The 13756-nt window shown below is 42.9% G+C and overlaps 1 protein-coding gene across 1 annotated transcript in view; it reads left to right on the forward strand.

The window, feature by feature from the left end:
- The window catches only part of LOC106149084, a 43299-nt gene extending 33265 nt beyond the window's left edge, over nt 1-10034 (forward strand). The window contains exons 6-7 of the mRNA XM_013516738.1: nt 6840-7036; nt 9189-10034. Coding sequence (XP_013372192.1) covers nt 6840-7036; nt 9189-10034 — 1043 coding nt within the window. The remainder of the gene's footprint in view (nt 1-6839; nt 7037-9188) is intronic.
- The last annotated feature ends 3722 nt before the right edge of the window (nt 10035-13756 follow it).

Here is a 13756-nt window from a genome sequence, read left to right on the forward strand (position 1 = left end):
GAGAAGTCTGCAGCAGGATTCCTTCTGCCTGTGCTGACAGCTGGGGAGAGCACACTAACTGGTTGTGGGGTCCCAATGCGATGGGAGGCTGGAGAGAAAGCGCTACAAAAATGGCTTTTGCCCCAGGTGGCTCACTTGATTTTTGACAACTCTTAGGCTGTAACTACTTGTTAGATCCTTCTTGTGTATCTCTGTCTTCCTGAGAAACCACCGTGTATTGCAGCAGCCATTGATATTTTCATACCAGTCTATCCATGGCTCTGCAACGTTTCTATTATTCCTGTCCTATTTCATAAATGGATGCATATCTATCATTGTGTGTTCCCTACAACAACCATTGAGAAAAGTTAATGATTGTTCAGTGGGTCACTCATGTATGGCTTGGTTTATTTTCTTTAGAGTCCACTTTGGGGATGCCAAAGTATAGTACAATAACTATTGATGGTCTCCTGCCTCTTTTGTCTGCAACTCACTATTGTTTGTCTATTTGTTTTCCTGAGAAACTATCTTGCGGATGACAATGTGTGAGGCAATGACCATTGATGATTTCCTACCACTTTGTCTGTAGTTTGGTGGGCCCCCCCTATTGTTGTGCTGTCCTTCTTTTACTCTTTAGAATAAATAAATAAATAAATAAATAAATTTTAAAAATCTGTGGATATCATTAGGCTAAAATTAAAGTGATTCATGAATGTTCTGACACTTCTAGAACCTGCTTTGCCTCCTCATGGAAATATATTCCACAAACCCAGAATGGGATCACTGGTCTGACTCAACCACTTATCAGTCCTCTTCGCGAGTGCCATAGAAAGAGGGTTCTTTAACAAAGCATCATATCTAACACCTCTGCCAAACTAAGCATTAACTTTTCTTGCCATTGCATAGAGAAAACTGGGTTTTTTTTCCCATCCCTTTCTTTCTTTCACACAAGTAAAGTTCTCTGGCAAGAAAATGGCCTGTACCCTAACATGCTTGGCCAGCAAAGACAACATAGAGAAAATAACAGAATCATCCATCAGAAAAAGGAGGGCTGACAGAGAAAAATAATTAGGCCATGGCCTCAATCGTGCATTCCCATGCAAGATACCATAACCTGCCACAGGGGTAACAGCTGACTTTGCTTGTTTGCTCCAACTGCTGGCTATATGACCAGTCTCACTATGATAAGAACACTTTGGTGCCTTCTCTCTGCTATGTACAAACATCCCACAGGAATCCTGCTTCGACTCATGCATGTGGTCACAGTCAGTGCCAGATGGCCAGGTTTGCCATAGTTGGAATAGCCCTGCTCTAGCACTTTTATGCTCCTTGCTGTCCTTGGAGATGAAGCCACCTCTACTGAAGCAATAGCAGTCATCTTCCTGAAGATCGCATTTCTTGGCAAGATGACCAGACTCCCTACAGTGGTAACAGATGTCTGGAAGAGAGGAAAGAAACCAGAAACCTCTATGCCAGGTTCAACCATCTTACCACAACTTCTCATTCCAGGACCACGACCTCCACCAATAGGGCATTCCCAGGCCCGGTGCCCAGACAGACGCAGTTGAGGTGCTCATGGCTGCTCGTTGCTGCTGTTAGATCTTTGCCCTCTGAGAAGAGCAACAGCAGCAGAGACTTGGGAAAAGACCTGGAAAAGGCAGCTTGGGAGACAATGGCTGTTTATTGTCAAAATCTGCCTGCATTACATGTGCGTCTGCACACAGCCTCCATCTTTCAGTTTTAGTTTATTTTGGGGGGTGAACCTGGAATAGAATTTAGAACTTTGTGTTCACCAAGCAGGTGTTGTGCCACTGAGCTATATCCCAGACCCAGTCTTTCACACTTAATAAATCTTCCTCATGTGACTTCTTCTGGGTATCTGGCTCACTTCTTTCTTTGGGGTTCCAAAAGCCTAAAAACAAGGCCCCCCACTCTGCCCACCTCAAAACCCCAGCACTGCACAAGGATGGGTTTCCAGGGTGATCATTCTTGAGCATCACCTGGGAAAATTAGTCACTTAGAGAGACTATCTGACAATAAAAATAAAGAAGGGATGAGATGTAGCAGTCCCCCACCCTTCTTCTCCAAAATAAGGCACTCTATTATCCAAAAAATACTAATCTTCTGGCCTGGCACACACAAGGTCTGGAGTTCCAATCCTGGTAGGTACAAAAAAAAAAAAAAAAAAAAAAAAAAATGCTAATCTTATAATGTCCTTCATGGCAACCTGTAGGGTCTCCTAAATCCATTCTGACTATTCCTTAATTGAGGACAAACTCCACTTGGGTGGTGACGGCAGCTGAGTCTCCTTCCTCACACTGTCGGCAAGCCAGAGTATAGCAGTGAGAGGGCCCCAGGCTTGAGGTTTGGGGTGCGGGGCTCAGCCTGTCATCTTAAGGTCTCAATGTCCTCCCTCACACTGGGCATAGCATTCTACTGACATGAAGTCAATGAGAGGATTAAAGAAAAATGGAAGCTGTGGTGGGTGCTGAATGAATGAAAGGTGGGAAATGTAAAGGTCCATTAGGCACAGGCAGCTGTCTGTAAGGTTCTGCCTTGTCTGGAGTGAGGCAGAGTCAGGGCAGGGTGGAGACTGGGTGGGTCTGGGAGTGGGAGGGTAGAGATGCCCCCAGGCCTTGAGTGGGTGGGTGGGACCTGAATGGCTGAGCCTATCCTGGAGAGTGGGCGGACTCAGCGGGGTATTTAAAGAACTCTCCCTCAGAGCCCTCCTTTCCACACTCCTCTCACTTTGGTCAGAGGTTCTCCGAGCAGCCTTGGATAGCACTGGTACTTGGAGAAGGTGCACCGCATACTTGACATGGCTGACAAAGGTAAGTTAGTGGGAAACTGTAATGTGTTAAGTGTGCGTTAGGCGATGCAATGGATTAGTGTCTCGTCTGGGTTGGAAATTTTATCTCTTAAAATTATAGGTAGAGCCAGGCATGTTGGCAAATGCTGGTCATCCCAGCACTTGGAAGGCTGAGGCTCGAGGATGGCCTCAAATTCAAGGTCAGCCTCGGCTACATAGTGAGTTCAAGGTCTGGCTGAACTGCACAGCTAGACCCTGTCTCAAAAAAAAAAAAAAAAGTAGAGGCAGTGGGATCTCAAGTTGGAGGCAAGATTTGACAACTTTTTAAACTGATGAGATATAAAGAAACTTTAAAAGTCTTTGGGGAACACTTCAGGGCAAAGGCTGTGAATTCACTCCTGAGTACCTTGAAAAAATACAAGAAGCATTTCAATAGGCTGGGGACAATCTCTGTCACCAACATGACTATCTATGATGACTGAACACTGGAATTATGGAGTAGCACTTTCTGAGATGGTGAAGTATTCAAAATGGACCTATGAAAATTGTAGTAAAAAAATTGCTTATATCTGCAGATACATGGTATGATCAAATGATTTGGTGGAAGTTTGAATCAAAGTTTATGATAGGAAAAAAATGCATTGCCATTAGACTGTCAAACTAGTCTCTTTTGCTTTGAATACACTTAGCCCATATTTCTTGCCAGTTCCTGAAGCAGCTCTGGAAGTCCTCTTTACTGAGGTCTCTTACAAGCATTATCAAAAGTCTGTGAAAGCTCTGGGCAGTGCCCTTCCGGGAAAGGCAGGCTTCTATGAACAGTGCTGAGGCTCCTTCCCATAACGGCCTTCTGATCCTCTCTGTAGAGTGTGAGACTGGGCTCCACACAAATGAAATTAACCCCCACCCATGGAGCACTAGTTTTGCATAGGCATCACAGCCCACAGCCTAACCTCCACCTCTTCATCTGCACTGAGGAGACATTTATAAGAAATGGGCCGCGAAACCCCCATTGTCTGTACTTTCCATGCAGGCCCTGCTTCCACCTGAGCCCCCTTCCCCCATCTGCCAATGAAACCTGATTAAGGGATAGAAGTTGTCCTTGCTGGCATTTGTACTGCTGCCTTAGACTCCAAGGATGGGTCTCTCCACCATGTCAGGAGCATCTCTTAAGGAGAAAATTCATACATAGGAAAACACAGCATTTTACCCTTAGGAAACTCGTGCTTTTGCTGATTGCCAGTGGGGTTTTTTATGACCATGTTAGGGAAGCCTGGCTTTTTCTGCATTACTCATGCGGACAGAGACTCAGCAGGGCTGGCAAACAACTTTCCAGTGCTCTGCTGTGCCCAGCGCCCCTTCCTGTCGTACAAAGTAAACAAGAAGCTCTGCTCTCCCATAATTTGTGTCCTCTGATACTTTATGAACTCCTATAAGGAAAGGGTTAAGATCCAAGACTGTATTTTCATGCAAATTTCAATTAGTTTCAAATTGTAATCCTTTTCATACATTTATTTACTTATTATTTATTTATTTATTTATTTATTTATTTATTTATTTATTGGTCATTTTGACACAGGCTTTCACTATAGAGTTCAGGCTGGCTTTGAGCTCACTTTGTAGCCCAGGCTGGCCTCAAACTCTCAAGAATCCTCCTGCCTCAGCCTCCCGAGCGCAAGGATTATAGGCTTGTGCCACCATGCCCAGGTGTTCACACCTTTGTATTACAGAATTTTTTTTAAGTTAGGTCTCTCTGTAGTCCCAGCTGCCCTCAAACCCCAGCCTGTTTCTTGAGGTCGCTGAGGCTTGGAAACAGTCCTATGCCCCAGCTGGCATACTACACCACTGATCACTTCAGCAGACCCCCAGGGTGGGCCAAGGCAGCACTGTAATCCTTTACTCAAAGATTTCCATGCTTGTACTGGGCGTAGTGGCACACGCCTATAATCCCAGCATTCGAGAAGCTGAGGCAGGAGGATCATTGCCCGAAAGTGGCAATGAGTGAGCTGGGCTAGAAAGTGAGCTCAAGGCCAGCCTGAACTACATAGCGAGACCCTGTCTCAAAAAGACCACAAAAAGATTTCCATGCTTACTTCATTTTAGTTGATCTGTCCCTCTTTCCTTTTGTTATTTTTCAAATGGATATACTTTAAAATTATGGTTAAATGCATGGAATTATCTCCATGGAGTTTAGCAGCGTCATTGGCAGGCAAGAGCGCTGGTTTCCCTGATGAGATTAGCTACTCGTTTGTTTAATTTAAGAACAAAACCAGGCCTTTGACTCATGTTTACATCTTATATAAAATACAAGATTCTCACTCCAGGCACGTGCCTGTAATCCCAGCACTTGAGAGGCTGATGCTTGAGGATCTGCATGAGTTGATGTTCACCTGGGCTACATAATAAGTTCAAGGTCAGCCTATAGTACAAAAGTGAGACCCCCTCTCTAAAAGAAAAATGTAACCAAGCAGAAATGATTCCACAATTTTATCTCTCTAGTGAAATATATGAAATGCTCACCCTCATGCTCTAAGTAGTTTTCCCGATATTTCTCAACTGAGTGAAGCTCAGTGTTCTACTTTGAATGTGACGCTTACCACGTTGTGTTAGGACCTTAATCACCACTGCAACAGTATCAACAGCTGTGTCCTTTCAGAAATAGTCAGATTATGGGAGCTCCACCTTCCAAAATGATGCTATTAGTGCTCATTTGCTTTAGTTATCTGCTGGTGGCTTGGACATTAAGGCAATATCTCTCTGTGCCTATAATTTTCATTATAAACGATTTAATGTTGTATAATTCTGGGCTGTTTCTTGTTATTGTTTTTTTTTGTTTGTTTGTTTGGGGTTTTTTTTGTTTGTTTTTCTCCGGTACCAGGAATCGAACTCACGACCTTGCGCTTGCCAGGCAGGCACTGTGCTGCTGAGCTAAATCCCCAGCCCTCTGGGCTGTTTCTTGGATTAGGGTGTTTTTAATCCTGATAAAGCAGAACATAAACGTGAGCATCTGTACATTACTGCTCAGAGGCATTGTGCATGTTTGCACTGTGATGCCATCATCACCTCCATCCTGCCCTTTCTATTTGCCAAAGCTGGAGCTTTCTGCCCATGAAACATTCACTTCACAGGGCTTGCTCTCGCGCACCCTTTAAGTCACCATTTTATTTAAATTAAACTTATGAATTGGACCCCTGTAGACACCTCATATGAGCAGAATTGTTGGATAATATAGTAGTTTAAATTATTTGGAAAACTGCCATAGAAGTTATACCACATTGCATGTCCACCCATACTATACAATGTTTCCAATTTCCATCCATCCTCAGCCACATCTTCCTGGTTTTTAAGTAACAGCAACCATATAGAGGATATATGTCTACAGATTGGACTGTCTTTTCCTTAGCGGTTAATGCTGTTAAATATCTCTGCATGTCTGTGTCTTCTTCATTGCTCTCCACTTTTATACTCCAGTGACTTTTGTCATTCCTAAGAAATACTTCACTTTTCTGAAAATCTTAAAGAATGTCCTTTTATTTTGTTTAGTTAATATATTTAATTTGAAATAGCTCTTACTAAGTTTCTCTGGCTGTCCTTCTCCTGCTCATCAAGGTATCCTCTTGCCTCAAAACTGAAGGTTTAGAAATACAGGCCTGTGCTACCATAAGTGCATTAAGAATCCCATTTCAAAAAAAATCTCCTCTCTTTCAGGCATGCTAGGGTACACCTTTAATTGGAGCACCTGGGAGGCTGAGGCAAAAGGATCACTGTGAGTTTAAGGCCACCTAAGCTACCTACTGAGTTCATGTCATGGCTGCACTACAAATTGAGACCATGTCTCAAAATAAATACATACATAGATAGATACATAAATGTTTTTTAAATCTCCTTTCATCTTTATTCTCTTAAAATAGTTATTACTTTATTAGTCATTTCATTGTTAATATGGATGAGGCTACAGTCTTACAAATCTTAAATGATGAGTTGCTACAGCATAACACTTTTAAGTGCTATTGGTATTCCCTCATACTTTTCTTTATATTTCCACATTTTTCAGAAACTTCACGTAAAAAAGATGACCGCAGCAAAGCACAAGAAAAGAAATGTGGAATGCGAAAAACAAGACTTCCACACAGGTTCACAAAGGATGAGTCAGAAATTCTGAAACGATCATTTCAAGAGAATCCATACCCGACTTTCACTACCAAGAAAGAACTTGCCAGTGAACTCCACTGTCAACTGTATGTCATTGAGGTAAGTCCAATATCCAAAGTTTCTATGGATGTATGTTTTGTAGATAATATGAAAAATGGAAGAAATTTTGACCATGTTTCATAGCATGCCATATCATGTAACAGTCTTGAGAGTCATTTATCTACACTTCAGTATAGGTATGTATACCTTACGCATACATGTTATGAAAAAATAATTTATGAGACTAGCTGAGGAGCATGGACCAGAGAAGCAGTGTTCCTAATTTTCCAGGATGGAGACTGTGATGTTCAGAGCAGGGAGCTGGCTGTGTAACTCCTCAGCATTGGAAGACTTTCTGTATTTTGAATGTAGAGCTGACCATTTGCTGAGGTATTGGCTATAGAGTGGGAGAAGACCAGCAAAGGAAGGATCCTAGAGTTTGGCTTAAGCCAGTGGAAGATTAGATTTGTGTATCATTAATAAAAGAAGACCTGGAGGAGCAGCCGCTGTATGTCAGACACTGGATGTTTGAGATTGAACATGGGAAGTTGGGGGTGCCAAGGAAATCATTAAGATATAACAAAAATAAAAGGTTACATAGAACAATATCAAGGGCAGAAGGAAGAACAAGGCTTGCTCTTGCCCAGCACTTGACCTCTCTCAGTGTTCTAGGTACTTCAAAATCTTATGTGCCAGAAAGCTGTGTATTTTTGGAGGGGAAATATATGACAAGGTTGTTTCTGTAAATTATCATTCAAGATGCACAAAACTGTTCCACATTTTAATTGTAATAGTTAGGGCTGAGGGTGTGGCTAAGAGGAAGATCAGAAGCCCACATGGTGGAGGACATTGGTTCAATCCCAAGCATTTCAAATCTAAAGTACTTTTATACATTTCTCAGTTTTCCATGTTTTTGTTCTGTCATTATTTTGGATCATGGAGTATATTGTTTGCATATTAATTGAAGGAAACTTTTTCAGTGGAAATAAGAGAGGATATAACAATGGCCTTGGAAAATAAAAGAAATGTAGCACATTCTCTGTAAACAAATCACTTATAATATAAAACTCATGAAGTGGAAAAACTTAAAAGGACATTCAAATCAATGATTTTACAAATCAATAGAAAATCTGAATGAGGTAATGTGTGGAAAAAGATTTTGGATTAAAATGAGGCTCATGTCCTGAGTGAATGCCAATTATGTGATCCAGAAGCTTTCATGGAAGAGGACAGGGTCACAGGAGGCTTTCACAAGACAAAGTGTTGTCTTCTTTCTTCGTGGCATCCTATGAGATCTACCTCCAGGTTATTTCTATAGCCACTGAAAAAAGTTTCATTCTTTATCCTGATGTGTCTTGCACTCTGATTTTGTGAGATGCAAAAGAAAGCATGTTTGAAGGTGTCACATTTATTGTGAATATGACAAATTTATATTAGGCAAAGACAAATATGCATCAGTGAGCCTTCTAGCTATTATGCTATCACAATTCTGAATGTGGAGAGGGGGCCTAAAAAAAATGCAAATATCAAAATGCTCCCAGACATTCCTGACAATACTCAAGCTTCTAAATGACCAACCAGCAAAGTAGCTAATTAGAATGGAGAGTCTACAACAGCAATTTATCATGTGCACACTTCTCCCCGAAATTTTAGAGAGTCTGATTTTCATGAGCTGTTATCATCCTTTTACGAAGGAGGAAACACAGAAGATAGGAGTTGTCCTATAACATGTTTAGGGTCACAGAAAACACTCTTCTTGGTTGTGAAAAACTCTTTTTTCTTCTGTGCAAGAACTTTGAATACAATGCATTTAAGAATATAATTGATGATACCTTGATTCTAAAGGTATCATGGTAGGACAGCTTCAGGAAATACACAAGGTACAGGAATGTCACTCTTGGAGAGTATTCTGTCTAAATGCTTAAAATTATCAGTGGGTTGTAGACTGGTCAGGGAATGATTTTGAAAACCACAGTTACTACATCAAGAAAAGTTACTGCGAACCATGGAAACAGTTAACATTTCAAAACTACCAAAACGAGTGCCACTAAAGCCAGGGTGGCCTTCATCTGTTACATCATCTAGTGGTCAGGAAGCAAGATATTAATAATGCTCAGGCCAAGCTGACCTAGAGAATGTTCCTTCAGTTTAGAAATGCCTTAGCTATAACTAGAAAACTAAATTTAATGGATGTATTTTTCTTTGTCTTTAGAACTGGTTCCAAGATAGAAGATACCGACTACCACCTGCAGAGAAAAAGAGAATCTTTGCCATCAAGAAATTAAATGGGTTCCCCATTCAAAGGTCTCAGTCCCTGCTCTCCCCAAATAGCCAGGCACAATCTGACCACTCATCCAAGCAGCAAACTGCCTTGTATGCCCAAGAGACACTACTACATAGAGCTGGTTATAATTCACTGGAAACGCATACAATTCCAAGTGGACACATTAGCACAGGATATTCTCTGGTCACAGGCATTCACGAGAAGCCAAGATCTTCCCTGGAGTATCAAAGGACCGCAGCAAGTGAACATTCTTCCACCTACACACCAGCCAACTTTTTTTATCCTAATACACCTGGGCAGTATTTTGAAAGTGCCAGGTATGAGCCAGAGAAAAGCCACCATTCTCTGCCCTTCCCATCCCATTATGTTTTCCCTGGCCAGGAGACAGGCCAGCAACAAGAAGAGCACAAGACCTATTATCAGTATCTGTCACTTCAAGGACAGCAGCCAAACCCTTGGGGGTGCCATCTGCAGCGGCTGTCACAGCCTCAGTGTTACCAAGAGAAGTACCAGTGGCCATTCCAAGACCAATTTCTGGCATGCCAGGATCCAAGGAATTTAGGGCAACAGGAGCCCCCACTGGCATTAGAGCAGGAAAGTAATGAATGTGCCCTGAGTTCTCTGCCACAGCAGGCACCGGTGCACATAGCAGACAGGTGTCCACCACCTCTTGGACAAGTGATGGAGCAAGTTTATGAAGGGGATTCAAGCTTTGAAGTGCAGTATCTTGAGAATAGTGTCCACTGGTGCAACCATCAGTGTGGTTGCAAGTGATAGAAGGGCTGAGAAACAGTCATACAACACGCTGTCTATGGAGGAGGGAAGAAACTCTTTGCAGAAACTCTCACTGTTAATTAGAGCAACTCCCCCAGGTGATTAATACAAGGATTGGTACATGTGTATGAAACAGAACTATTTTGAGTGACTGTACTGCATATGTACACAAATACCACATTTGTCCAAAATGGCACTCTTACTTCTAGCAGTTGTATTTATTTTTACTGATCTCATGCAGAAGAACTGCCATAGTATGCGCATTCTCAACAGTGAGAGTCAGAAGACTGTCTGCATTGCCCATTTTCAGCTTCACCCCTCCTTGTGTATCAAAGAACTCCTTTGCTTTCTCTTTTAGGGTCTTAGTGTCCTCTGTATAAGTCTTGAGTTTAAAATGCTTTATTTTTCTATTGCAACATTGAGATTTTTTTTTCTCTAAAATTGCTGAAGTCATTTAAATAGATTTTTCTCACATTAAAGAGTTTTTTGAGGGGACCTGTGAATTGCCCTCTAGGGAGTTCCTCAACTGTGATATATCCACAGGCCCATTTTGAAAGAATAATTTGTGTCTGTACCACTTGCCCAAGTTGGCTTTGAACTTCTCATCCTTTTTTTTTTTTTTTTAGTTTTTTGGTTTTTTTTTTTTAACGTTTAATCCTTCTGCCTCACTCAGCTGCCAAGTAGCTGGACCTACAGACAAATGCCTCTATGCCAGCATAGAAATGTTCTGCTCCGCAGCAACGCAACTAATCCAAGCATATTTACTTATGTATTGCTGCACTACTTTGCCTTATATTTTGATTCAAAATTTTCCCCATTATGTTCATGAGTAAGTTGTACGCTTTTTCTCCACTGGGATTATCTGGAGGGATTTGGAGTTTGTTCAATCTTATATGGAAAGTGTGTTTTTCTTACTATGTTTGTAAATTCTTTTTAAAAATGGTAAAAAAAAAAAAAAATTAAAATTAAAAAAAAAAAATGGCTGGGATCTAGCTCAGCGGCATGGTGCCTGCCTTGGTGCCTGCCTGGAAAGCACGAGGTTGTGAGTTCAATTCCCAGTACCAAATATAAATAAATAAATAATAGTATCTCATAGTATCTCTTCATTAAAGTTTTAAAATTTTCAGTGACTGTGCCTGCCGTTTCCTTTATAAGGAAAGATTTCTATGCATTGCACGCTTCAAGTGACTGTAACACAACTCTGTCTCATTGAGTCACATTTCCAAGCTGGATTTTTTCAAGAATATGTACATTTCACCAAAGACTTCAAGTTTCCAGCCATGAACTCACTCCAGATACCCCTCGACATCTCATACTTAGCCTACTGTACTACTGACTACTTCATACTTATACTTTCCATATGTTTCCTGACCTTGTATTGCTACAGGTTTCTTCCCAGCAGGAGCATGGAAGTCAGAGTCAGGTGCCAGCGGGCCAGGCCCCTGCAGTTCTCCAGCCATGGATCCACACTTGGTCACTTCTCTAAGGGTCAACTTGGCACTAGAAATGTTCTCAGTAAAGGTGTGGTAGTGGTGACCAGAGCAAGAGTCGTGCTTGGTCCAGGGCATTTGCAGAGCTGCTTGTTGTATCAGTCAGGGTTTACTAGAGGAACAGATATAATACAAGATAAACAAATGTACAAGAAATTACAAGTTTGGCTTACAATGGTCAGCTACAGAGTTGGATGAGGAAGCATGCAGAGGGAGTCTGCACGCTGGAGACTGAAGAGCCCAGTCCCGGGCTTGGAGCTCGCTGCAGTGTCCATGCAAGTCGGTATCAAAAGGCTGATGGGTCTGCGATGGAATGCTGAAGAGTCTACGATGAAGGCCAGAGAGCCAACACCAGAAGGCTGAAGAGTCCAGACAGAAGCCCAACAGTCTGCACCTGAAGCCAGGAGACGACCAAGCTGAAGGCAAAGACCGGAGCTCCTCTGAAGAACCAGCAGCCAGTCCTTCCTCAATTCCTTTTTTTATGCAGTCTACCTGCTCTGGGGAGGTGGGGGTGGTCCTCCACACCCACACCCTCTGCATGCCTGGCTCTTGCACAGGCTCAGGATGAATACAAAGTAAGCACCCTGGACCCCTTCTGAGTTGCATAGTTAACCTTCTAAACTTCTCAAATTAACACAATAAACAACATCCCAGAAGGGTAAGGGCGTGTCCTTTTCACCCCAAGAGGCAGAACTGCTGAGTCACTTAGCCAAACCTCTAGATTCCCCAAGTTGGCACAATGTATCAACCATAACAGTTGTGTAAATCCCTCAGTATCACGCATAAAGACACTGGCACTCTACAGCGGCTCCCTGTAACCTCCCTCACTTGGGAGTTGGGATGTTCAGGAGAAGCTCTCAGTTTTTACATTTTGATTTTACCCCTTCTTTTGATGCAGGGCGCCTCCTGGTGTGCACCCGTGAAAGCTCAGTGTGAGCACTGGCGGGAAGAGACCTTTGCAAGGTCTCTCAAGCACAGATAGGGCTTCAAGTCCAAGAAGAGTAATTGAGATTTACTCCTCAGCGCTCAGATCAAAGTATGTGCACTGCAGACCAAGGTGGGAGCACTGCTCTGGAGGAACACTTGGGACTCATCCCTTACTGTGACTGCTCAAAACTTGTTACAAGTTTTGAATGTAACCCTTACGTGTGGTTCCAAAGGGATAGAGCCTGTGCAGGGTCACTGGGAGCCTCACAGAGCAATCTCATTTCTCATCGGCAGGGGTAAAAGACCTGGACACTGAAGAGTGCCAGGTGCAGGGGCATCTGCAGGAGGGGGTGGCTGCTGAGGAATTTGAAGGTGCCTGTAACCTTAGTGCCATTCCTTAAGTGCCTCTGTGCAATGCAAGGAGAGAGGATTTGGTCTGTTCCTCTCTCACCTCCTGTGCAGCCCTGGTGCAGGGGGATCTATACAGAGTTTCAGGAGCATGACCAATTCAAGCTCTAGCAAAGTGGGTAATTGCTTGGCTCAGCAATTACAGAAGTGTTCAAAGGAAAATGCCACAGGAAAGGGCACAATTGTTTCTATCAACTTAAATTGGTCCATCTAGATTTCAAGTCTTCCTTCCCATGTTGCTTTTGGTAACCCAACCCTGCAGTGCTTGAAACATATCCATACACATGTTGCTGATGCCAATAGCACATATCTGAGGTGTACATGTAAGAACCATGCTCACAGACAATCTCAATTTTCTCCATTAAACAGTTCATAAAAACCCAAATTAAGTTTTATAAAACCAAGACTCATGTTGAAGCATTAGAGGAATGAATCATTGTATGGAACTTATTCATTTCTGTGTACACTTTCACCCATACTAAAGATTCAAATTCTTCTCCCTGCCTCGTAGGCCCCGGGAGGGAGGGCCTCCGGCACACGGGGAGCCATGGGCGGGGAGCACCGGTCTTCTGGCTGGCTAGCTTCCTGCCTCATAGGCCCCTGGAGGGAGGGCCCCCGGCGCGAGCAGGGAGCCATGAGACGGCAAGCACTGTTGCGCGCCGGTCCTTAGGCCGGCCGCCGCCGCTCAATTGAGAACTATCATACACAGAGAAACAATGACACAATTGGCCCACCATGCACCGGCTGCAGATGCCCACCTATGGATATGTGTGAATCATTCAAACATGGAGAAACCCCTGGGAATACATGCCATACAATGGGCCACTCTTGCTCCTGCCATTGAGAACCAGAAAGGTCCAGAGTCAGCAGAGGAGCAGCTGCTGAACAAGGACTCAG

The sequence above is a fragment of the Chinchilla lanigera genome, unplaced genomic scaffold (assembly GCF_000276665.1).
Source record: "Chinchilla lanigera isolate Chin_1 unplaced genomic scaffold, ChiLan1.0 scaffold00036, whole genome shotgun sequence".
NCBI lineage: Eukaryota > Metazoa > Chordata > Mammalia > Rodentia > Chinchillidae > Chinchilla > Chinchilla lanigera.